This window comes from Propithecus coquereli, unplaced genomic scaffold, assembly GCF_000956105.1.
Source record: "Propithecus coquereli isolate 6110/MARCELLA unplaced genomic scaffold, Pcoq_1.0 Scaffold25, whole genome shotgun sequence".
Classification (NCBI taxonomy): Eukaryota; Metazoa; Chordata; class Mammalia; order Primates; family Indriidae; genus Propithecus; species Propithecus coquereli.
In genome coordinates this window covers 9389353-9416703 of record NW_012148063.1, presented here as the reverse complement: position 1 = coordinate 9416703, position 27351 = coordinate 9389353, and the positions used below count along the sequence as shown (strand labels likewise).

General features: G+C 39.0%; 1 protein-coding gene across 1 annotated transcript in view; it reads left to right on the top strand.

The window, feature by feature from the left end:
• The window catches only part of PARK2 (parkin RBR E3 ubiquitin protein ligase), a 1159373-nt gene that overhangs the window by 542449 nt on the left and 589573 nt on the right, over positions 1–27351 (top strand). Inside the window, exon 6 of the mRNA XM_012646791.1 lies at positions 6930–7045. Within this exon, the coding sequence (XP_012502245.1) occupies positions 6930–7045 (116 nt within the window). The remainder of the gene's footprint in view (positions 1–6929; positions 7046–27351) is intronic.

Sequence of the window (27351 nt, the reverse complement as noted above, 5' to 3'; positions counted from 1 at the left end):
TATTTTTATTACCTGTTAAACATTGGCCTAGGGAACAGACCTGATGTATACTTCTAACTTTATTTGGTAATAAGAAAAAAATTCAAAAATACTTTTAAAATATAACAATAGCTGTATTAATATCAAAATAACAATGCTATTAGGCCTGGCACTGATGAAATTACAGGATCATGTGCTAGATTTGCATGTCAAAGACTTTCTTCTTCTTACTTAAAACCGCTTGGCTTAGAGCGTGAGTGCATACCTTCACGGGGGGCGGGGTGTGTGTGTGTGTGTGTGTGTGTGTGTGTGTGTCTGTGTCTGTCTGTCTGTTCGTTCATATGCATATAGCGTAGGCACTTCTAGTTACCCAGCAGAGGGCCCTGGAGGAGGTGGACAGCCTTCTTACCGTGCTGACGGTGCTTGTGGTGTGTGGACAGCAGCATCTGATGGGCTCCATCCAGCAAAGATGCAACACGGTTTTGCTTTTTGTGGGAGTGTATTGATTTTCTTTCTCCTGATAAACGTTGCACATCATCTAGAGGCTTTGTTAACATCTTCTTGAGAGAAAACAAACTTGTTATTGAACATGATAACAGACTCATTGACTTTTTAGATTTGATTTGTTTGACTAGATGTAACCTCATTTTAAAACCGGCGCTGTTAAATTAACAAAGCCCACACATATTATACAATCCAGCAAGTTGCATAGTTATTTTACATTAGAGCTGATATAGTGAGGTTCTGGGTTTATATAACACCAAGGACGTCTAACAGTTCAGCACGAAGGCTGAGACACAGCAGTGAAGTGACAAGATGAGCTTGGTGTGGCTGTGGCCAAGGCTTTACTCGTGTACTAGGCAGACAGTGTCGTCCCTACGCTTTGGCATGTTTCAACTTGGAGATTACAACTTTACGATTAACATCATCCATTCAGAAGTTTCATTATTAATAAGACTTAAAACTAATAGTTGTTTCTAACAAAAGAATCTGTATCTCACCAAATAAGGAACTGTTCCAGCCTGGACGGTTTCTGAGGAGAGAGGAACTGGGGAATGTCCGCTGCCTACAGACACGGGGTTTTAGGTCTGTGAGAGACACTTAGATTGATTGGAATTGACAGGTTGTCTGTCTTAACTTGGTAACTGTGAGAACTTCTTTGATATAGATGTGAGATGCTTATTACTAGTTTATCTCCTAAGCAGTGACCATGGCGCTCTATCCTCAGTTAATCTCATCAGAAAATTTGGATGGATAGTCTTTGGACAGGTATAGTTGAGTTTAAACTCGATACACAGACAGTGTAAGTATTTATGTATCTTTAATGCATTTTAAAGAGCAGTATATGAATGTATCTTTTTTTTTTCTTTTTTGGAGGCTAATTAGAATGTGTCACCACTAACAAAGAGTGACACCTGGAGACTTTTGATTCCACAGACTGAATCTGCCTCATCATGGTGTGGCAGTCATTTGCCAGTGGCTTTCGGACCCACGCTGCCTGTCACCTCTGTGTGTCGGGGCTGGCTGTGGCCGGAGACAGGAGGGCAGAGAGGAGGCGGAGGCCAGGGATGCCGCTCTCTCTCTCCAGAGGCATCTCTGGCAGTGGCTGCATCTCGTTCGTTGTCCCAGCTCCCACCAGACAGCCCACTGCAGAGCGGCAGTGACTCTGCCAACTTCTCCCCGGGTTCCCAAGCCTAGGTGGCAGCTGCCTCCAATTAGGGTGATCTCTGGGTGGCTTCCTTCCCCTGTTGAGCTCCTCTGTGCTTCCACCACCATTGTAACTAGATTTTAGGATTCAGTTCCCTCAGGTGAACTACCTGCTATGGGCTCTCTTTCCTCCTAGACCCTGAGCCATGCAAATGGCCACACAGTTATTTGTTAAGTATAAACCACCCACCCACTGCCACCTCCTTAGTGGGTGTCCTTTCTATTAAATACTTTATCAAGAGAAAGATATTTTTCTTTTGGGGATATTAGGTAAGAAGGATTTGAAGACTGAAATGGAATTTAACTGTTTGTAAAGATAGATACAATATATATTTGGAAAAACATAGCTGCTAAACAATACCTGTAAAAATTTTTAACTTTAGGATGTTCAATAAAAGCTATTGGAAGGTTGACGGGTCAATGAGAAGTTAGGTCTTATTGCTGTCTTTTAAGGTTTGACTAGATCATGCCTGGGACAAGCAGGACTTTTGAGCCAGTTGTCAGCTGTTTTATAGTAATTTGGAAACTGTCCAATTTTATTTGGAGTTGACTAATTAGCTTATGATTCTATAAGTTTTTATACAATTGGGTTCTTGATATTGACTTAATTGTCAGATTTTGCTGGTTTATTTATTCTGCATGTTGCTGTACTTTCCCCCTTTGTTTGTGAGTGCCATTGCTCATGGGTCATGAGTGAAGTGGGCTGGTGGAGTGAGCACAAAGGGAGTGACTTCCGAGAATGCTGCTAACAGTGTCCAGTTGAAGTGTTCATGGCACTTTCTGCTAGGTACACCTTTGATTTCTATGGGTCTGACCTGAATTAGGGGGTCAGGCCTCTACCATCTGGAATGAGAGGACAAGTGAGTTCTGGTGAAATACAGGGGCCTTATCCAAAGAAGTAGTAAAAGTGTGAGTTTGATTTTTAAGAACTTACGGAATACAAGTTTGTTGGGTTTTGAATTTTCTATTTAACACTAAGGTAGTGTTAAGGTAGAAAATGCTTAGGTAGCATTTAACAATGTCACAATATAAAGCCAAGCATATTTACTAAGGCCTTATTTTTTTCAGGTTTTTTTAAGAAAATAGTTGAGACTATCATTTGAAAACCAAACTGGCCAGTTATTGTCGTAGAGTGTAGCTCCCTAGCAAATTAAAGTTTCCCAGAAGTGAGTGTATGGATCCAAATGAAATGGGCTGGCCAGTGGGAAATGCACCTCCTGGTTAGGTGGAGGAATCATTTAATTTAACAGGACTTGTTATTTTTCCTTTTTGTAGCTGATTCATCCGTGAACTTGCATTTCTATGAGGTGAGGTGGGCCCCTCTAAGGCTCTTTATTTACCCACCGCTAAGGACTGTACTGGCCTCACTCAAAGTGACGGCTGTTCTCCCTGAGGAATAAGACATTCTCCCTGCTGCTCCCACAGGGGACCGCTTCCCTAGTGACCTAGAAGCAGCTCCACTGGCCAACCCTGACGCCCACTGGAACTAGAGCAATGGAGCCTTGAGCAGCCTGGCCCTCGGGTGTAACCGCTGTCCCTCAGCCCAGTTCAGGTGTTTCCTGGGCCACTTGCAGGGACCCTGCTGTGCCTCAGTGCCCTCACAGTGCTGTCTGCTCTCCGACCAGTGTGCTTGGACGCTACCTAGAAGAATTTCCCAGCTTTGGCTTCCTTGATTTTTTTAAACCTGAACAATGAGAAATAAAACAGAGAAAAGCACAATTCATAGACAGTTACCCCCAAAGAATTATGCAACTGTGAGATGATACCTCTGATAAAATTTTTGAAAAAGGTTCTTCTAACTTCTGTTGTTTTGCCTTATTGTTTGTTTGTTTTTGAATGCAGATTGGCAATGTTAGAAAAAGCTGTGAAAATCCTAGCCCATGGATTGTAGAGCAGAGGAAATGATCAGATCACTCTGACAATTAGCCTGTAAGAAAGGCATTGTTACTACTGGGAGACAATTCTCCATGGGGTCTCATGTTTCTGCCTATCTGTGAGAGAGGCACTAACTACTCTTTTGTCCTAGACCATCTTTTCAAGAAAGCTGGATAGTAAATGACCTTGGAAGGTAGCAATAGTGTCTCTCTCCAGATCAGAAGGCAGATTTGCTTGTTACTCAGTATAATAACGACAATGTCTCCTTTCAGGGCAAAAGGAAGGCTTGCTTGTAGCTCCTTGTAAAAGAATGAGTTCCCCCAGCTCAGGGTCCTCAGCTTGACGCAACCACTGCGCATGCAGCAGCTAGCTTGGTCCGTCAGCATCAAGCTGGAGGGAGATGGGGTGCAGGGAACTGGTGAAATATGGTGCTTGTGCGTCTTTCTGCCTGCGCTCTGAGTCCCACAGTCCTTTGTCTCTGATCTAGGAGTCTCTTGTCTTCTGTCAGCATCCATGATACTGCAGCTGACTAGCTTGTTAGCTTGCACGCTGGGTAAAATCTCGGCTCCTTCAGAGTTCTTGTCAATTACTCTAATACTGCAGAAATATAGAAAGCCTTCTCTCATAAAAATTAGTGGAGAAAGCACTGAAATTCACTGATGAGACATACATATTTAATATACAGAGCTGATCATTTGTATTTTAGTTTTATCACACCATATGAATTACTGGATTTTTCCAAATATCTGTGACCCCTTATACTATTATCTATAAACATCCACCCCCAATAAAAAGGCTTTTATCTGGCTGAGTTCTATCTAGTGTAAGAACAATTTGTGATTTGTTAGCTGAATGTCTACCAGTAGTTTTCTGCAAGCTAAGAAAAAATATAAATGCTTTCTATCTATTTATCTGTATATGAAATACCTTCTCAATAGTCCAGCCAACTCAGCTATTTTGGAGGAATTACTTTATGTTATGAATGAGGATTTTTTTCATGTCTGCAAAAAGCAGTCGTAGCCAGCTAGCTTAATGTATTTCATAAGGGTCGGTCATGTCCTTCAAACTTTTTGTTTTAGTGGTCAGGAATTGTTTTAAATCTTTCTCTCAATATCCTTGAACTGGCCTCTGAAGGACTGGATTTGTAGCATTTCGAAAGATTGAGTGAAAAGGATGGCATCCCATGTGTTCAGAAAAAAAAGAAAAATCAGTCAGTGTGATTTCCCTGCTGCCCCAGGGAAGGACCTGGGCTCGTGGGCAGGACTCTCTGGACATGCCCGACCCTGGGCCCCACTGCACACATTGGACATCCATCTATTCTAGCAGGACTCCGTGGGTTGAGCACTGCGGGTAGGAGGGTTGGCTACTATGCCACTCCCCAGGTAGGGTAGGTTCCAGTTCTAGCAATTATACCATCTGGGATTGGTTAGAAATTTGTAATGAAGAACAGCCTGGACTCTAAAGCCCTGGCTTTGGGACACTTCTCTTTAAAATGGCGCACTCCAGATTTTTGGAAAATATCATATTTTGCCTGAGATGTGGCATTATTTTCAGGTACAGTAAGCGAGGTCTGCTATGGCTGTAGTTTTCTGAGAAATAGAGTTTACTCACTTTGCCACTGAAGTTGATGTAACTCAAAGGTTCTCACAGTGTGGTTCCCAGAGCAGTGGTAACATCACCTGGCAACTTGTTAGAAATGCAAATCCTTGACCCCACCCCAGAGTTTAGAAGATCTGGGTGGAGCTTAGCAGTCTCTATTTTAACAACCCAGTGCCCCCCACCCCAGGTGGTTCTGAGGCACACTGGAGTTTGAGATGCACCGGTGTTATTCACAGTATGATGTGTCAGAGGAGAGTGAAGTGAGTAAGATTATAAGTAGGGAAAGAATAAATTAAGTGGTGCTGTCAAATATATAAGGTGACAACAATAGCATTCAGTAAATAAATCTAATGTTCTAAGAACTATATCAGATGGCTTTCCTCTGCCAGGCACAGTTAGGATACAGGTATGGATCGGGCATTCCACAAACATCTCAGGTTGGACAAACTATGGCCTGCAGGCAAGACCCAACTTGTCACACATTTTTGTAAATAAAGTTTTATTAGGACATAGTCACACCTATCAATTTGCATTTTGTCTATGGCTGCTTTGGGGCTATAATACTTAGTCGAGAAGTGTGACAAAGACCATATAGCCCACAAAACTGAAAGCATTTAATGTTTAAGATCTGGCACTTTACATAAAAGTTTGTTGATGCCAGGTCTAATGTTTAAAGGGAAAATACTTTCTACCTTCCAGGTGATTATACACAAATGGAGTTAGGAGTAGTGTCGTGTGCAGGGCTGCTTCTATCCTCCGGTAATATATTTGTATAGGTTTTTTGCAGTAGCAGGACATTTAGCTTTACAGATGTTGGTGTCAGGGAAGGCTGTTTGACAAAAAGAGAAATTACTGGCCAAATGCCTTGCTGTAATGGGAAGAAGAGATGTGAAAACAAATATAGAAATTAGAAAAGAAAGAAATGAAGAAAAATAAGAACAGATTTTTTTTGGTTGAGAAGGGAGAATATTATCAATAAAAACGTGACCTATACACAAAGCTAAATAAAGGAATGCATCATAGGATGTGGCTCGGGAAAGGAAGTAAGAGGGAGAGAGGGATGGGATTCAGACAGTCCCAGCTGCCTGGCGTGGGGTTTGTGGGGTGACCTGAGTGCCCAGGGAAGCCTGGGGTGCTGAGGGGAGGCAGGGAAGGGGCGGGCTGCACATGGGGCTGGGAGAGCCACAGTCCGCTGTCGTCCTGTGTGTCCACCAGACATCCGTGTGTACTGCGTGCTTATTTACAGTCAGGCTCCTTAGATTCCTTGCACTGCTAAATGGTCAGCCACGCAGTGGCGCTGGAGAAAAAGCACCGGCTTTCCCTTTGGGAAGCTTGGGTTACTTCCTGGCTTCATCTTATTGTTTGACCACAGGCAAATCATTTCGTGGCTCCAGGCCTCCCTTTCTTCATTTGTGAGATCTGTTTTCCGCTTCCTCCTGCAATCCACACTCTGTTACTCTCCTAGACTCTCTTGTTATCCAGAGGCGTCGCTGCACTAGGAGCACGGGGTGCTTCCCCAGCTCCGGGCTTACCGAGCAAAGGCAGGGCTGCCCGTACGGACACTGGACCCTCCGCAAAGGGCGTCGGGGACCAGTTTGCCACAGGGGCCTTCTATCCCTCACAACATCTGACACTGACTTATTTCTGTCCCACAGCCAATAACAGATTTCTTCTCTTGCCCAAAGAGATGGTTTACTGTCGAAATGTTTAGAGAAGGAAAAATGGGAAGCTGGGATCCATGTGTGTGATCATATTTCTCATTCTTTCAGGAATTTTTCTTTAAATGTGGAGCACACCCAACCTCCAACAAGGAGACGTCAGTAGCTTTGAACCTGATCACAACAAATAGTCGAGACATCACTTGCATAACGTGCACGGATGTCAGGTAAGGATCTGAACACCGTGTCCCTCTCCTCTTCTTGTGCTCCTGGTACTGTCTTCCCTTGTGAACCTTCCTCGGCGACCTCTCTCTCCTGGGGAGTGTCTGCTTCATCTTGATGCTGTCCACCCAATTTGGGTATATTTTAATGTGATGAAACTATGTAAAATGCCAATTATTGAGTCAGTAGTCAAATAGGGTCCTAAGATATGTAAGATGACATCTAAAAATAGTCGTCTTAGCCAATACTAAAATGTAAACTCATGTATTTGAGTATAAGATGTAAATTCATCCAGATCAGTGAGTTCTAAAATAAAATTAAAATGTGATGCTAACATTAGGAATAGAATAACAATTTATGAGCACCATTTATTCTTGGACCATGTAGCCCATGCATTTTATTTTCGAAATGTCTTTTCCATACAATTCAGTTCTTCTACATATTGCCTATATTTATGTTGGGGTTTCAGACACACTCATACATCCAAAATGAAAGCATGTAGCTAGTTTTGGACATGGTTATTTCTAACCTCAGTGAATAAAAGGACAGAAAGAAAATGTGGAGATATTCTGTCAGGGAAAAAGGGAAAATTCCTAGATTTGAATTATAGCTTAAAAGCCTAGGACAAAGTAGAAGAAACTGTCTATTTAATCTGCAGAGTAGACAGTTGAGAGTAGAATTTTGTAGTCTATACTATACAAATGAGAAGAGCAAAAGAAATCAGCTTCATTACATATTCTGTAAGGTCGGCTAAGAGGCTTAAATTGTAATAGTGGAGACTTAGCCCTCATATCAGAAAGAACTTTTTAGTGAAATGCCAAAATGAATTAATGAATAAAGTCAAAGAATCTTTGGTTTCAGACTTTTAAGCAAAAACGGTTACATACCCTAGCCATTTTAAGTGTCGTCTCTCTTTCAAGACTATTCTAGATGCCCTTTTAAAGTTGCTTTAAATTCTGATTTCGTGGTTAGTAGGTATTAATAATCCTAACACGGTATTTCTAGTCTTTAATAAATTTAAATTAAAATGTTGACTAATAGAAGCCTAAAAGCCTTAACAACATCTGTTGAACAAACCTGTTTCCAACAAGGAATAAAAATGAGACATGTTTTTCTTTTTGCTGAGTGTTTAGTCACTGCTGTGGCAGGAAGCAGCACAATATTGCTTTTAAAATGCAGCATTTCAACCTCCCTTGGCAAGGTGAATGACTGCGTATGGCGAATGCTTTCAACATGCAAGAACAGCTAAGATGATGCTTTTGGTATTTCAGGAAAGGAATTGGAAAATGCTAAAAATGAGAACGCAACTGCTCTGATAGCAGTAGATAATTAAAATCACTTTTCAGTTTCTCAAAGGAAAAATTCAAAACAGTTTTATGTAAGTCAGAATGCAGCCCACCAGTCAGTATTTTAAACCTTCCATTAAAGTTGATAAAGATGACATTAAAATATGTGGTGATGATCATATTATCTCACCGTGAGCAATGCCCTGCCTGTTCCCTGCTGCTAAGCTGTCAGTTTTATATTAATAACTGGCAACATCTTTTGAAGAAAATGAGCCAACTCTCAGATACACAGGGAGATAATTGCTGGAAAAATAATATTGTTGCAGTAAAATTTTTCATATTATTACTTTTGGGAGATTTTATAACTAGAAGCTACTATTTTCCATTAAATTTAAGTGTGTGTGTGTATAACCAACCACTTGATTGAATAAGTTCCCTTGTTGTGCAAGGTGGCAGAGGAATGCCCTACATGTACGTAAGAGAAAAGGACTCCTTCTTCTTACTTTGGTGGGTCCGTGCATAAAAATGTCATGAAAGCCTGCACAAGGACACTCCAGTACTCTACATTGTATTTTTGGTGATCCTTCTGGGTTTTTTCCTCATACTTTATTTTTTGATTCAGAAATGATTCACAATAAACTAGAAAAATGTTAGAAATTATTTTTACCTTTATGGTAATTAAAATTTTGGCTTAATTCTTTCCAGTATCTTAATATACCTAAATATTTGCATGTGCACATATGTGCAGTATGTAATTATACTGTATGTCTAATTTTATATCTTTTTCCATTATCATGACATCGTAATAGATTTTCTCTGCTATGAACTATTCCATGAAAACAATTTTCTTCAAATGGATACCTAAGATTCTGTCATCTGGGAATATTCTCTTTAACCTTTCCTGTTGTTGATCATTTAAATTATTTCTAGTTTTTTAAAAAATAGCTAACATTGAAATCCATATTCTTTCACAGAAATCATTGACTTCATGCTTTGAATCTAAGAACAGTCATAGAAACGGAAATAGGTTAATAGTAATGGACATTTTTAAGGTTCTCGACGTATATTGCCAAAGTTTTTCTGGGAACACACTGTACCGTCTTGTATTCTGACTGCCCATAATTGAGAGGGCTACCTCATGCATCCTCTCCAGCATTGAATGTGTTCATAATTTTAGTCTTTGCCCATTTGATACAGGAGATTATTTTTATCATTAGTTTTTGGGTTTTTTTCCATTGTTATTTGTGAGTTTGAGCATTTCTCATTTGCTTATTTGCCTTTTTTTTATTGTGAGAGAACAATACAAAACTTTCTCAGTACAAAAGATTTAGGAAGAGTCTATAAAACAAATCTGGTCTCAGTAATTACTTTCTCATTCATCAGCAATTACTTTCTCTTTCACTATTCATAATATCAGTGTGTTCTTTATTAATATAAGGTTTACTGACTTTTGAATTTACATTGAAATATATTCCTTTGGTCTTTATTTTAAAATAGTATATCTTCCTGGAGGTATATCAAATTCACAATGAATTACAGATTTGAAAATAAAGGTTTTTGGTTTCTATTTATATTTTCTGATCATTTTACTTTTATGTATATAAATCATACATCATTAATCAAGTTAGATATAATTAACCATATAATAGATAAAAATTGGAGGATAGTGTTAATTTATCTATAAACACCTTTTCTGTGCACTCCTTATTGTACTAATGCAAGGTAATAATTTTATTTGTTTTTGTGTTTTACACACATATACTTTTGTATAAGAAGAGATTGGTATCTCTTTTGTCTACCTTTTGAATAATAATTCAAGGAGCCTCAGTGCCACACAGCTAACTTTTTGGCCTTAAGAGAATAGCATAATCTCTTTGACCTTCAGTTTCCATATAAAATCCAGGAATTTAAGGAGGCCATCTCCATGGCTCTGGCTCATTCTGTGGACTGCAAAAGGAAGGATCACACTTGTTCACAGCTTGTAAGTCAATCAGGCCAGCTCAGAAAACGCTTGCTTGTGGTCCATCTGCTGACAAACGTTGAAGTCGAAGGTGAGGTTTTCAATGATGCTGCTTATCAAATCACACGTAGTTATAATACATAGGAAGATATATAAGATAGATGTGCTATTCATTGCCAGTTTTTAGGCTTAAAATATAATTCAGGTACACAATTTGTGTCCTTTGAGTTTACATTCAAGATAAATATTTCCCTCTCTCTTAAACAAAAAAGTGAACTATTTGGGAACCAGAACATCCTGAGGTTTTATGTGAACCTGAAGGTTCCCTTCTGGAATCAAGTCTGTTCTCTCCTCTACTTATCAACAGTAGTGGTTTGATCTCCATCTATTCAAGGGTATCTGTTGGTAGTCTGAAGTTTATGAATAAAAACATAATGAGTTCAATAAAAAGCAAGAGCTTGAGCCAAGCACAGAAAGTATAACATTTGCAGGCAGAACAGCTATATTGGCTGTATTGGTTAATATATCCAATTCAACAAAAGGTTCGAAACATTCCTGGATACCTCAGTTTGACTCAGGAATAACAATATTAAGTCATATAAAAATGACATGGGCAAAGCCAAAGACATACTTGAATTCTTCTTTCCCTAACTAGTGTGTAATATGTTGGGGCTCATCCCCTGTCAGTGTCCCCCAAGTGAAAACAGTATTTCTGCTCCTTGAATCTCACTGTACAACATTATTCTTTTAAAAATTTTAAAATGTAAAATTTGAAAACATATAAAAAATTATTACCTTGATATTATTTGGCAAAAAGGAAAAAATCATCCCTACTCTTTCCCTGCTTTGCTCCTTATAAGGCTGCCTAGTACATCTTTGTACCTCTTTCCAACTTTATTCATCGTTCCTCAATTTCCAAAGCTGAAGACAAACTGAAAAATAACCATGTTTGCATGGTCAAAGTTTAACCTTCCAGACACATTCTTTAAAACCCAGGTCCCAGCAGGGCATTAAATCTAAGAAGTGGTTCTACCGTGTAGTTTCCCTCAACTCTTCCAATAAAGACATGTTTTTGATATCATTGTTGTTTGATATAAATGGCTTTATAATTTTCCTGCCTTCAAATCTGTCTTAAAATAAAATTCATTCAGCTTATTGAAGCAATGCAGCCATGGATTGCAGACTTAAAAGATTCACTTGGGCCTGGAGATTAGCAAAGATTTATCTCAAAGTCCATTTGTACTTGCTCCTGGTGTTCCTGGGGGAGAGTGATTTAAGCATCATTTGACGGTATTTTGATATGCATTCATTCATTTAACAAAAAGAGATATGAAATGGGGATCTTAGTCACGTTTGTTCCTTTTGAATGCAGTTGTTATGTCTTAAGCTTCTTTTGTCAATTTACATTTTAATTTTGGTTACAGTTGGCATTTCTTTGTGATTAATAATTACTATATGAATTTTTTTATCCATCTAATTTTTTAGGCATTACTAATGGTTATCTTCTATCAACTTAATCCTTTCTTAGCATTTTGGGAGATGGGACCTGATAGTTTTACCCAGTCATCAGGCTCTGAGGAGCACAGTCAGAAACTCAGATATGCTCATGTAGAATTTAACTGGAATCTTTAGCATGGCCTTTAACAGTAAGTGGCTTTATATCTATAATAGAAAATTGTTGGAAGCGTTTGTGTGTTGCGGCTCTAGAGAACCAATTGTGCACTCAGAGCTATCTATTTCTCGTGTTGAACCCACGTAGTATGTATACTCCCTGGTACCAACATGCCAGGGACAAAGACGCCTTCGTATACGTATGGAGAATGTTTTGAATTTTCCATTTCCCTTAGCATTATAGAGAAAGTAAATGATATAATTTAACTGATCAAGAATACCAAATTTACATTATAATAAACAGGAGTATATTTTAGACTAAAATGAAAATAGTATAACTTTTTATGATGAAAGAGGAAATTTCAAAGATGTATCTTCTAGCCTGAAGCAGGCTATTTCAAGCTGTGCTGCAGCCCCCGTGGGAGTACATCTTCTCTACACAGGCCAGGAGTGATTCTTTCCTGAGAAGTGTGGTGCGCCCCGATCTAATCCAGTCTTAGGGGAGGGCTGCTATAAACCTTTCTAGAAAGTGGAATCCATCCTTTGCATGAAGCATCCATAAAAGATGATCACCGTGCCTCCTTTGAGATTTAAATGTAGTGCTCAGTGACCTGTAATTCTTTAGCTACATTAATTTAAAATAATTTGGACTTCTGGTCTTATTGATGAAGAAATTGAGGCTAACACATTTAAAAATTACATCTGATCACACCACAAGGAAGTGGTTAAACCGACCCACAAACCAAAGTCTGCATGGTTTGCATTATTTTTCTCTCATCCTCCCCCCCACCACCACCACCCCATGGTCCTGGATTTCTTTTCTCTGTACAATAATAAAAGGCAAGGCTATCTGGTGAGGCTGGGTGGCATATTTGCATGTTAAAAGGAAAATATAGCAGTAAAGTGAGATTTTGAGACAAGAAAAATCTGAACTTCCTGCTGTGTACCCTATCTTTTAAAAACAGTAAGAGCTGAAAAGCAGCTACCTCTGAGCCTGTTGCTCTGCAAAATTGCAAGCTGCTTGCGGGCTAGGCCCAAACCTGACTCATGCGCCGACGTGACTGATTCTCCCCATGGTGTCCAGCACAAGTCTTTGCATCAAAGAGATTTAAATAGATGTTTGCTGACTCAAAGTAAATCTTTTGCATGTGGTGTCTCAGAGAAAGGAAGTTCTTTTTCTATAAGAGAATCTCCTTTTAAAAATTCCTTCTGAATGTAATAGACTTTCCCAAGAGTCAACTAAATAAAATAATGAGTTAGTCAGAAATCAATGGAGAGTTTCAAGGAGCTGTTAGGAATAAGGGGCAATGTCCAATTTTGAAGTCTAAACCAGAGGACATAGATTACTCGGCCATATTGTTTGAGGTCGGTTACTTATGAAAACAGAGAAGAAATATTTTATCCCCATGGATACTTTGAAATGTGAACCGTGTCAGTTTTAATGTCAGTCAGTGACCTTCATTCCTCCTGCAGTGAACCCTGTAGGTTTCAAATCTGAGCAGCTGCATGGCAGGGTTTCCGAGAGATGTTACAGGTGCTTGTGCATGAAATTCGTGTGCCTTACCTTTTCATTTAACTGTCACTGCGGGTGCACGGCAGCCCCCGCTAGCATGAGGAGGGCAATATTGCAAATCCTCTTGGACCAGTTTTGTATCCGTTAAGGTCAACCTTGCATGTTGTAACCGTCTGGATTTTAAGCAGTTCATTTTCTGCTGGAGGATGTTAAGAAAGAAGCAGCTGCATTCCTAAAACATCCAAGAGGCTCTTGCTAGGACTTTGTTGACAGTCAAGCTTTATTTTTAAGCTCCATTTTTGTAGGAAAGAAATGCCCACAGTCTTTAAATAACTTTTTTTTCTTTTTTTTTGGAACAGAATCTTGCTCTGCTGCCCGGGCTAGAGTGCCGTGGCATCAGCCTAGCTCACAGCAACCTTAAACTCCTGGGCTCAAGCGATCCTTCTGCCTCAGCCTCCCGAGTAGCTGAGACTACAGGCATGTGCCACCGTGCCAGGCTAACTTTTTATATATGTATTTTTAGTTGTCCAGATCATTTCTTTCTAATTTTTTTTCTTTTGGAGACAGAGTCTCACTCTGTTGCCCGGGCTAGAGTGCCGTGGCATCAGCCTAGCTCACAGCAACCTCAAACTCCTGGGCTCAAGCAATCCTTCTGCCTCAGCCTCCCGAGTAGCTGGGACTACAGGCATGCGCCACCATGCCTGGCTAATTTTTTCTATATATTTTTAGTTGTCCAATTAATTTCTTTTTATTTTTAGTAGAGACGGGGTCTCGCTCTTGCTCAGGCTGGCTTTGAACGCCTGAGCTCAGACAATTCACCCGCCTTGGCCTCCCAGAGAGCTAGGTGAGCCACCGCGCCCGGCCTCTTTCTATTTTTTAGTAGAGACGGGGTCTCGCTCTGGCTCAGGCTGGTCTCGAACTCCTGACCTTGAGCGATCCACCCGCCTCGGCCTCCCAGAGTGCTACGATTACAGGCGTGAGCCACTGTGCCCGGCCATAACTTTTTTTTTTAATTTAGAAAACTATTACATGGCTTGTACATTTATTCCTAATGCAATTTTATACTTGTAATTAGCAATTTATTATCAACTAGGTGAGGGGAAGAAGTTATTTTCCCCTGCAAATAATATCTGTGCCAATTTATATCTTCAGATAGAAATTTTAAACTTCTGGGACATTTTTTAGTGATTAACAGCGATATGACCCACCTTGCCCTCTGTAAACATCCTATGTGTAGCTATTATTTCCCATGATATTTGGAATTAAATATTTGCAGATTTGTCCTTGTGGCTTCCACAGCCTGTAGAGCTATTTGCAACAAAATAAGCAGTAATCTCAGAAACCTGGAGTGCAAAGTTACTTATTGAAGCAAAGGTCATGGTGTGTTGATTTTGTTCCTTGTTAATTTGACAAATTCTGTCACGGAAAACATGGCTTCACATCCTGTATCTTATGTGCACTGGGAGCAGAATTTCAGGATTTTCCAGATCTAGATGTAGATTTTCACAACACTAAGGGATACTCAGCGACACAGATATACCAGCATCCTATGAAGTCAATACTGCAGGCAAAGCAATTTTATGCAGACATCTGAGATCTCTAATGCCTCCTCCACTGTCAAAGATAACGTGAAAGTCATCCTGTCTGTTTGTTCAACAGATATTTATTAAGCTTATCTGTGGCTCAAGGAACTATTCCAGGTACTTCAAGCCGAGATAAAACATTGCATTTCTGATCTGCAGGGAGAGCAGGTGACAGGGCACACTCCAGCAGGTGAGGGCGTGAAGGGACCAGTCTAAGCTTAGGCAAGACAAAGTGAAAACACCCCTTAGTTCATTGTCAATGTATCATTGCTATAGAACAAGGACCCAGACTTATTTCTTTGGGCCAGGTTACCCCCACAGTGATTTGAGTTGGCCAAGAGAGAATTTTAAGATGACACATAGAATCATCTGTGTGTGTCTGAGCAGAGCAGGCGCCACTTTGCCTCCTCACTTTTCTTTTACACCTGACATACATGTGGGTGTGGTCTTGATACAGACCAGGAGACAGGGCTGAGACCAGAAGCAGGAGCTTCCAGAGTGGGTGCAGGTGTTAAAGTAGACAACCGTCAAGCAGAAGTTAACCAGGCTACTAGGCTAGGATGGGGGTGTGTGGCTTGTAGACTGGGGGCAGGTGTTAAAGACTAACTAAGGGGGACTGATAGCCACAGACAAGAACTGGCTTCAACCGGCTTGTCAGCTGTCTAGGTCACCTTACGTGAACTTTGGCTAATTATATTATCATTTTCATTGTAGTTTTAAAATTTCTCTACCCTTGAAATTGCCATGACAGTTCCAAAACAACTACATAAAGTATGAAAATGGGAGAATACCCAATTCTAGAATTAGTACCCAAATTCTTAGTAAAAACCAACCTCTTAGCCTTGAATATTCCTCAACTCAATTAGTGAAACTTCCTAAGACCAAAAACCCCTTCCTTCCAGCACAGCTGCTCTTTTGGAGCCTTCCCGTTCCCTCAGGATAATCTGACATGAATATATATCCCACAAGGCTAGAGTAGGTTCAACAATTGTTAAAAATTTCTCTTATTCTTACATTTGTTTGATATTTTGCATGAATGTTAATCTTCACTTCACCTCCCAGAAGCAAATGTTATACCCATGTTGCAGATGAGAAAAAATAAGATACAAAGAGATTATGTTACTTAGAGTTGCATTGCTCTTAAATGGGGGAAGAGGATGTATCAGTATTAGATCCCATGATAATCATGACACCAAAGTCCATGTTCTTAGCAACCATACTGTATGTCCTTGGGAATATGTTTATTACCTCAAGAAAATTACATCATTAATTGTGGGAAAAGAAAGGAAATATAGATAGAGGACAGGAATGGATTGAAGGGGCGGGAGTTAGATGTTAGCTTAAAATGTTGGAGTGGCTGCAGAATCATTGCCCTTGGTTCACTTGGATTAATGGCACTCCTGTTTAGAAGTCAACTGCAAATGCAGGTTGTGAGGGATCATTCTAGCATGGAGTTTCTGTGAGGGTGGTTCCCACCCTCCAGAGGAGGTGTTACGTGGGCTCATGCTACTTAACAGAAAGTTGTGGCTCAGACACCCTTTGTGGAAGAGCATGAAGGAGCTTCCTTGGACAGAAAGGCTGGTGGAGGCTTCAGGAGACACGGGCAGCAGCGCAATGGGTGGTAGAGGAGGAGGCAGTGCCCACCATGGAGGTTGTCCCCAGGGGCACCGAGGTAGATCAAGAAGATGAAGAAGTATATGGGGAGCTCTCCTCACTCTGAGGGTCCCAGGCAGTGAGGGTGATTCCTGCCTAGCCACTGTCTCTGGGCTGAGCCCTGCTGACTCAGATGTCGCCTAGACATCCTTGAGGGCAAATAGGTCAGGATCAAAACCAGAGGGAAGATGGCATCCTGGACAATAAGTGGGTGGCAGGCTCAACCACTTTTAATCCTTGCTTCCTTTTAATGTATGTACACCATTTAATATTATTTCTATCCTTTGTATATTCCCACATGCACAAGTATTTTTTTTAGCCGTCCTATCTTTAGCCGATGTTAGGAAAGCTGTATTTGTCCAAATATAAAATTATATTAAGCTATGTACCCATTTTCAGATCCACACATGATACAGTTATTGATTTGTAATAAAGTGACACCACAGAGAAGTGGTTCTGGGTAAGTTGGATAATTTTACGTTTAAAAAAAATGAACCTTCCTATCTCACTCTGTACACTAGAAATCACTATCAAGTAGATTGTACATCTCAATATGGTTGAAACAATAAAGCTTCTAAAATATAAAATAGTACAATATATTTATAACCCTGATGTAGAGGAAGATTTCTCAGACAGGACACAAAGAACACTTAATTAAAAGGGAGAAGATTGATAAGTTCATCTACATTGAGACTGGGAACTTATCCAAACACACCATTAAGGGAGTGAACAGGCACGCCACAGAGTGGGAGATTTTGCAAGGCACATAAGTGACCCAGGGCTCTGGATGTATAAAGAACATCTATAAATCAGTAAGAAACGAAAGACAACGCAGGAAAATAATGTGCAAAACACTTGAACAGATAACCTCATAAAAAAGAAGTTACTCAAATGACTACTAAACATATTAAAATGAGAAATGCAAGTTAAAATCACAATATGATACTATTACATACCCAACAGAATACCTAAAATTTACGAGATGACAACCCTGAGTTTTGGTAAAGATATAAAGTAACTGAAACTCTCATATTCTACTTGGCGGTAACTACTAGAGATGAATATAGACTCATCATAAGACCCAATAATTCCACTCCTAGGTATTTACCAATCAGAAATACGTAGATATACATGTAAGGGACATTCATAGCAACATAACTTATGATAGGTAAATGCTTAAAATAAACCAAGTGTCTTTCAAGATAGATTGTGGTATGGGCAGTCAATAAAATGCTCAGTGATGAAAAGAATGAATTAAACTACCTATAGCTGCAAACATAATGTTGAGGGAAAGAAGCTGGACACAAGAATGTATATTCTGCGTTTTTCCATTTATATTCTGTTCCATAACACTGTGTTTTTTCTTTTCAGATATATGTATATATATATAGTTCAAAAACACAAAAAGCTAACAGTGGCAAAAGTTAGGATGGCAGTTACGTTAGGGAAGGGAGAAGAAAATAGTGACTGAGGAGCATCTAAACTCTTTCCTTCCTTTTGTTTCCATGATTTTTTTTCCTTTCCTTTCTCCTGGATTTATTATGCCTTTGTGATCATGGTCAACGTCTTCCCCCAAAACCTGCATTCCCTATTTTTCTTAGAATATTTTATTGGCTCTTTTCATGGTTAGAGAGCGGTTGGTCAGAGCTGGTACCCCAAAGAGGGACATAATCTTGGCACATACTGGGCATTGTGGAGGGCATGTGTGGTAGGGTGACCACCCGGTACTTTCGAGAGTAAAGGGAGCATTCTAAAAGAATTAAAATCATACAATCTCTTAAAACGTTATTTGATTGGATGTTTTTTTTCCCAAATTGTTTTTGAATGAAAATAGGTTTTTGAATAAGTTTTGAATAAAACCTATTTTGAGTAAAACCTATTTTCATCCAAAAATAATTTGAAAAAACAAAATTTATTCTAAATATAATAAAAATAGTGTAAAAGGAAAAATGTTTAGATTTATTTATATTGATATGTTAACATACATAGAGTATTTACTATTATACATATTTTAATTGATTTATTTACAGTATCTGTCTCTAACACTATGTTTGGTATTTTATACAAGATGCATTTTTGTAGTGTTTACTTAAAAAGTTAAATACAATTGCTTATCATTTTCAAAGTTGTAGAGTGATTAGACATTTGAAATCGATAACTCTTGTAATGATTTTTCTCTGTAAACTATGTTATTTTGAATTAGAAATTCTCCTTCCACCAGTAGTAAGCTTAGAGAAGATTTTGAGAGTATTCTCAACTCTTTTAAAAATTAAAATGAGTAAATATTTGCAACAGAATATTATCCAAGGTACTGTCTTTTGCTTCATTGAGAGAACCTTTCTTAGACACGTATTTTTACAAAACAGAATTTATCAAATAAATTTGATTCTATTAATACATGTTTTGAAAGTTCTACCACATTTACATGCAGCAAAATCACTTCTTTACAATAGGGACTTATTTGATTAAAAATTGGAGTTGCATTAAAAGATTTTTCCCATAAATTGAAATATTCTAAATGTTCAATTATAGATTTCAGAATTGAAATCTTATATATGGAGTTATTTAATTTAATCAATTTCTTCTTTACTTTTGTAGAGATTAGTTTCAATGTCTTCTTGCAAACTTTTTTTCAGTGATTATATTTACATAAAGCAAGAAGGGCTGAAGATTTGGGGAATTCAATTGGTTGAATATTTTGATTAAAGATTGCTAGCTGATTTTGAACAAAATGTGAACAAGGTTAAAAGGCTCTCATTAAGTAGTTAATACTATTGTAGACACTTGAGTCAATTCACAAATTTTGTTTTGAAGCTGAAACTTTCCTAAAGTGGCAGCAAAGAGTGAGGATTGCCCTGATGAAGAGATGATTTTTTAATCTGACGTCAGCTTTGTCACAACTACTTTGTTGTTCAGTTGCTCAGTATATGTAAAAATATTTGTGAATTTTGACAACTACAGCTTCTGCTTTGATTGGTAGAACATCATAGCTTGTTTGAACACAATTATGAATTATACACACATAATAATTCCTCCCAAGCATGTTCCATTAGTTTCTAAATTTAATGAAAACATTGTTTTTAACCATAATGCTGTGTTCTGCCAAAATATATATTCATGTTGTCATTTTTTGAAAGAACATATTCAGTGTTAACCTTTTAAACTGAATTTGCAATAAAATTCACAATAATGTCAGATATTTCACCATCAAGAGAATAAATTTCCAAAGCTGTACTTTGGGCCAGTGAATTATATGAAAAGAAAAATTGAACAGTTATTGGAATTAGTAGAGATTCCAATTTTTGTCATCCAATGATGCTGTTAGAAAACTATTCAATCTAACTCTTTATGAAGAAGTTCTGCTAAGCAAGCTAACACTAACAGCTATCATTTAACTTTTCATACACTCACAAGAAAACTTGGAATCAAAACTGAATAAATCAATTTAGAACAGTCATTTCATCTAAATGAAAAGCCACATTTCTTCACCAAGTAATATGTAAATGTGCCTTCTGAGCTGCATGTGTTAAGTCTCATTTTGGGGGTACAACATTCTGAAAATAACTATGGACTTTGTAGCAAACACTAATGCATCTTCACAGATTTGTGTCATTGGTCTTTGTGTGGTCAGTGATAGTTCAAAAGGCCCCATGGTAGATGAAAAATGTTGACAAACACTGATGCCACTTGTGTGTTCAACATTAGCTTTCTTGAGAAGTAGAAATTCTATACTTACTATGTGCTTCCTCTTTTAGCTTATTACTGTTGGAAGATTTTTATTCCAAAATAAATGTCACCAACAATCACATTAATAAATAGTGCTAGAAAGAGGCAGAAATGGAAGGAGATGGTGAGTTACTGCCACCCGGGCAGGGCTAAACCTTCTTGAAATTCTCTTCTTCCCTTCAGCTTGAGATGTTGCTACTCATTTCTGCAATGGTGGAATGCAAGATGTAATTAGTGCTACTTAATTTTTGTAAACCAAATTTACCTCTTTCTTTACTAGATTAACACCAAGTTACTTTTAGTGATGCTGCAGCCACTGGGGTTTGAAAATGTCCCAGTATAGGTAAGAGTAATTAGTATTACAGACACGTAGGAACATATGTGTTCTTGCACTAGTGTCTATATTCATTAGTGGAAATTCCCAATGACAAAGTGAATTCTCTTTCTCCGTTCCTAAGCTACAGTTGGAAAAGCAGGCTGCCTACCATTAGGTGAGAAGTTGGTATTTGGTGTTCTTATATTCACAGACTGACTCTGATTCCTTGCTCTGACAAAGACTCTTTATTCCAAACAAGACAAATGGACTTTCTGTCCCCCTCAGGCTGCAGTCCTCCATTGTTTCAGCACTGACCCTTTTGCTAACAGTAACTAATCCTCATTCCACATCACTTTCCCATTATGCTTAAAATTCATCTCTTTCAGATTGCATCTCCTGGCGAAGGCTTTTCTGATTTGTATTATTCTCACAAATACAGAAGTATGTATGGACCATTAACCTAAGAGTTAATTTATAGACAAGTTTTATTGTGTAAGTGATCTTAAATTATCCTCTAGATTTTTAAATTCTTATCATGTGATTGATCCCCAATACCTAAAGAAGAGTAAGTCCCTGCTTCTTTCTTCTTCCCTTTCATTTTCTTTTTGTTTTCACAGTCAGGATTTGGGTGTCTTTTTAGTTCACCTCCAATGACCTTCCCAGTTCCCAAGATGCACAGGTAGCATACTGGTTAAGAGCCTTGCCTTTGTAGACAGACTGCATGGATCTAAAACATGGCTTTGCCATTCATGACAAATGTCTTTGTGGATAATAAGAGTGCCTTCTAGTTGTCATGAGCAGCATGTCAGTCAATGCACAGAAAGCACTTACAGCAATGTTTTGTATCCAGTGTAGGTGTGCCAAAGCAGTGAACCAAGCCAGTATAGCCCTACCTTACAAGTTCAGCTTCAAAGACAATATCAAAAGTTACAAATTCTGAAGCCCTAGATTTTAGTTGTCCAATTAATTTCTTTCTATTTTTGGTAGAGACGGGGTCTCTCTCTTGCTCAGGCTGATCTCGAACTCCTGAGCTCAAACAATCCGCCCACCTCGGCCTCCCAGAGTGCTAGGATTACAGGCGTGAGCCACCACGCCTGGCCTAAGCCCTAGATTTTAGGATCATATACCCCATTTCCTTGGGGAATGCATTCTACTTTGCAGACATCCCCAGCGTGGGGGTCATGGACAAGCTTTTCCTCCTGAATCCACCAACAATTGATTGTCTGACTTAGGGCAAATCAGTCACTCTAACCCTAATTTCCTAAATTTGGTTAATTCAGGTGGTGGTAGGATCTAATAAATTATTTATGTGAACATATTGGAAAATTTTAGATCTCTACACAAATTTAACATCAGTTGTAATGATATTAATAATCCTTTTCCTCTTGGGAAACATGTCATAAATAGTTCTTTACTGAAAATGAGACATTTATCTGAATGGGAATATCTAACCCTAACTATCAGCTCAGAGGAAATATTTTGAGTTAGGAGGGACCATGTTGCTACAAGCAAATATGTTTTAATATGAATGAGAGGGATAATGTGGGCACATAATTGTATAAAAAGTAATTGTGAAAGAAATTGGGTCTTGGTGACACAAAAGTATCTTGGAATGATTAAGACTTCTTTAAAAGGATCACTTTAGAAATCTTAGAGTTTAACTTCTTCCCTGTGGCTGCTGCAGAGGCTGTGATAGGAGACCTGACATGGGCTGGGTTCTCCGGAAGCAGACCCGGAGACGGAGTTGGCGTGTGAGGTTGTTAACTTACTCCTAGGAGACCCCGGTCTGTGGAGGGAAAGCCACCACAGCCCCACCCAGCTCAGGCTCTTGGTACAGCTGGCTGGGGACAGGTGCTGAGGCAGAGTCTGAAAGGATGGACAGCTGGAGGCTACCATTGACTGCACGCCCCACAGGTGGGCAGCAAGCCCTTCTTTGAAATGGGATCCAGGTGGCATCTCTCTGTGTCACCTATAGGCCACGGGCAAGGGGCATGAAAAGAACCAGAAAATCCTGAGAAGAGCTGTTTAGGACAGTATTGGAAAACAGAGTGTAGAGTATGTATTTCTGGACAAGAGTTAACAAAAATAATCATATTTAACTTATTCCAGTAATTGCTTAATGCAAAGGGAACTTACACCAATCAGTGGAATATATATTTTGAAAGCAAAAGCAGTCGTATTCAACTACCTTGTTAATTAGCTGCTCTAACGTAAAATTCAAGTGTCATGTCACAATGCAAACACCTGCAAAATTTGAATCTATTTTTTTTTTTTTTTTACAAATACCATGATATTGGTTGGATATAGAAATCAATGTAAATTTCAGTTGTTATATCTGATATAAATGATCCCTTTGAAAATAGAAACAACATATTCAAACAGTCAAAATTATCTTAAAGAAAAATCAGGGAATAAACTTCAAAATTTAGTTTCATGCTAAAATTTCATATGGCTTCACAGGCATGAGAAGAGATAAACAATTTAGCAGATCTTTGAAAAAGTACAACTGTTGCTCTAAAAATTTACCCACAGTACAAATGATCAACAATGTCACCGACAAATTGTCTTTATCTCTTCGTGCGTTTTAGCTGTTCAGGGATTTGACATTCAGTAGTAACATCCTAAGCTTTGTGGAGTTCAGCGAGCTCCTGACAGGTGGAATAGCATTTTGTTGTCAACTAGACTCTCTTAATTTCCTTGGATTCTATTTTTATGCCCATTTTTAAAGGCTATTTCATTTGCTCACTGATTATTTCCAAGATTAATTTCAAATGATGCCCATGATTAACTTGCATTGACTGGGTTTTAAAGTGGTCCTCTGCAAAAGAAGAACAGGTTGGTTAAATTGATCCAATCAGTTTAATTAAAGGCTGGACCTAAACTGGACTTCAGAAGACTGCCCGGGACATTCCCCACTGAGCTGATCCTTTGCCTCCTTCGCCTGTTGTCTGGTGTGGTGTCAGAAGGTACTGTCAGAAAGGTGGCATGGCGGAACAGAAAGCAAACAAAATCCAGACTGGACCTGGGTTCCCATCTGCAGCTAATTACTTGCTGGGTAAACTTGAGCCAGTCGCTACCCCTCAACTACCTTTCTGTCAAGTGAGGTTGATAGTACCCACTTAAAAAGATTATCAAAGTTCTGGTGATAGTCCAGAAATAAATTCATGTGAAAGTGCTTCAGAAACTATGAAATGTCATTCACATGTTACTGTCAATGAACACTTTCCCCTGGGTTTGCCAATCCCTCTTCGAGCCTCTGCCACTCCAGAGTTTTACACGTATGATATTAAAGTAGGTACTGCCTCACTCCCATTCTGCATGGGACAACTGCCCACAGAACCGAGCGAGGACGGCTGACTGAGTGATGTCGTCTCCTAACAGGCGCCTGGGGACTCTGAGCTCCCCGTTATCGCGGTGTTCAGTGTCCTGGCACACTACTCAGCAGTGCCCAGAGGAACTGGCCAATATTCTCTTGTGGGTTGAATGCCAGTATTAAACTTTGAAGTTGAAATTTTCCAAGAAAGTATCCCTTCCAATCATTAAGATAATAGTTGAAATAATTCTTTTATTTCTTATCCACTGCTAAGAGTTGTAATAGCTAGAATAATTCTATTACAAGTAAGTCTATTACAGAATGTATGTAGAACAGTATTCTAAGAAAATAATAAAGTGCCTGAAATGGGATGATTCCTTCATACACATTGGTTTTCACATAGCTGTCACTGTTTGGCTCTAATCTGATTTTCTGGAATTATAGACACACACACACAAACACACACACACACTTTTGCAACTCTAAGTCCATATGGAGAGATATTTTAATTCAGGAAATTAAAAAATAAATTTCAGTCTTTGAACCTGTTTTTTTACGTCCCTTACTAAATTATAGATAGTGGAATTTTTAATTTATCTTGAAAATTTGGCTTACTCGAGATAGATTTATTTTTCCATAAATGTATCGGAATGCTTTCCTCAGCACTGTCCTGTCACTTGCCTCTTGTCCATTTGTGCCATTTTATACCATACGACTCTGCAGTGAGACTGGCAGAAGGCTCAGAATCTTCTCTCCTCCCCCGGTCTCTCACCATAACTGATTTGTTGATTTTCCAGTTTCCATTTACATTTGTTTGTGAGCATAGATTGATTTGCCCTTGAATGGCTCGGTCTGTGCTGAAGGACACCAGTGGAGTCAGCCTCTGGTGAGCGCTTTCCATAGACCAGTCTGGGATCAAGAGCATAGGCTCTGGAGTCAGAATATTGGGTTCAAAACCTCTTTCTGCTTCTGATTGTCCCGTTCCTTGGGCAAGTTCCCCAGCCTCTCTGAACTTCTTCGAAAGGTTGTGAAAATTAAATGAGATAAAACTTGAACGATGTCCAGCATATAGCAAACAGTAAATTATTAGCCAAGATTTTGGCTCTGACTTGCTAACTGAAAGAGTGTGTTGTAGGTAAGTTTTTATTGGTCTCATCTCATTTATATTTTGTTCCCCAAACTTAAAATAGCCATATTTCTATGAAGCAGAACTAATGAGCATGTAATCTTTAGTATGACCGGTGTACATGCTTCCAAATCCCAGACATCATCTGTCTAATGAAATTTTCATCAACAAGCCTTCCTTTAACTAAGTCAATTGAAATGTTTTTTCCTCTGAGAACAGTAATGTTTTTAAGACCAGTTCTATACTTTTTATGAATGTAGTTGTGAAAATGTAAAATTTAGCAGACATTCTATGCAACCCCATTTTTCCCTTTTGGTGATATGGCATGAGGCAAGAATCTGTAGATACAGTATCCTTAAGTAGCTGTAGGTAAGTGGTTTTCAACTAGTGGTGGTTTTGCCCCCATGGAGACATTTGGCAATGTCTGGAGACATTGTTGTTTGTCACTGCTGAATGGTGGTACTACTGGCATCCAATATGTTGAGACCAGAGATGCTGCTATAATCCTACAGTGCATCACTCAGCCTCCCACAACAAATAGTTATCTGGCCGAAATGTTGTTAGTACTGAGGGTAGGAAAGCCTGCGGGAGTTAAACAAGGAGGTGGAACGGACCCATCTATGATTTTGTAGGACAAGACGCTCACTTCCTTTGAGACTGCTTAAACCCTGCTGATTCCAAACTCTGTTCCTCTAAATTGTTTCAGAAGATAGATAAACTTAGTTCCACATTTTAGACCATGCATATGAATGCCTTGCCCTTCACATTGAGCCTTGGGGCTAGCTCGTTTCCACTGGATTTTGATAAACTAAGAAAAAAAACTGGCTTAGCCAATATTGGAAAACATGCTCCACGGATATTAAACAGGTAGTGATTAGGAAGTCTGCCCTATGAAGGAGAGGCTGAGTCTGGTTGTAGAGAGATAAAACAATTCCGAAAAGTCATTTTCCAGAACCAAACTTTAATTTAGTTCTATATTTTAAATAAATTCCACATACTTCAATCAGGTTTAATAGATGTCACCCTTTGAGTTTGCAAATGTTAGCTGGGTTTTTTGTTTGTTTGTTTTGTTTTTTGCCTTGCAGTGGAAATGAATCCTTACATTAATGAAGAAGAAAACAAATTTGTAGTTTTTTAATGAAACAGTTACAAAAGTCATCTAACTTCATTCTGAAAAAAAATCCTCCATTACATGTCAGTGTGATTTCAGAAATAATGCAGAATTTTCGTTGCTACTTGGTAATTTTAAGTTGAATGAATTATTCCCACAGAAAGCAAGGAACGGAGTAGACAAAAGGTCAGGCAGAAGAACCTCATTAAATAGCATCTTGCTATACTCCAAATTCTGTCTTCCTCTGGGTCTCCCATGACATTGGTGATGTAGTATACAGACTTTCTGTGGTATTATAACAGTCTGGCTTAAACCTTATCGTTGTCAGGATTATAATGAGTTTCCAGTCTTTAGTGGAACTGAAAACTATGATATTGCTCGGGGCCGCAGCACACATTTGCAGAAGCCATATGCCTCCAAGTGCTGAGCTCCGATATGTGATAGAAGCCGCATTTGGGCTGCACATGGCTAGCTGAGATTCCAATCAACCAAGTCCCATCTGCTGGAAACCTTACCCAACTGGGAAAAATCTTTCTGCTCAGACCTCTCACTGATAAGTGCGTGCTAAATGTGTTTACATGCACTGCCACCATAAATGCTCAGAATAGCCCTGTGAGGTAGGGCTGTTGTCCCTAGTCCTCCTGACAGTGTCCTCGGAATGTACTAATGTGTGTAATACAAATACTACACATGTGTAGCATTTTATAGCAGTAAGATCCCATCCTGCCTGCTCTCCTGAGAGTTTGTGTGTTGCTTGTTTCTACCTATCGTATCTCGGCACATTTCCACGGCAGCACCGACAGGGCTGGCATCCAACAGGTATGCAGGGACATGGCTGTGCTGCTGGGTGTTGGGCCAATGGACGGCTCTCTGCTGCCCTGACAGTGAGAATGAGTTCTTGGTAAACTGGCTGCTGGTGTTTATCCTTTTGTGAATTACTTGTTTTGACCTACCCCACCCCACAACCCTACGGTTTCTATTGGGTATTTGTCTTTTTTAAAAAAATAAATTTGGAAGATTTCTTCATATGTCAGGCATACTAGCACTTTTTATACTTATAATAAGTGTAAATATTTCCTCATTTATTTTTACTCTGTTTTGAATGTTTTTCCG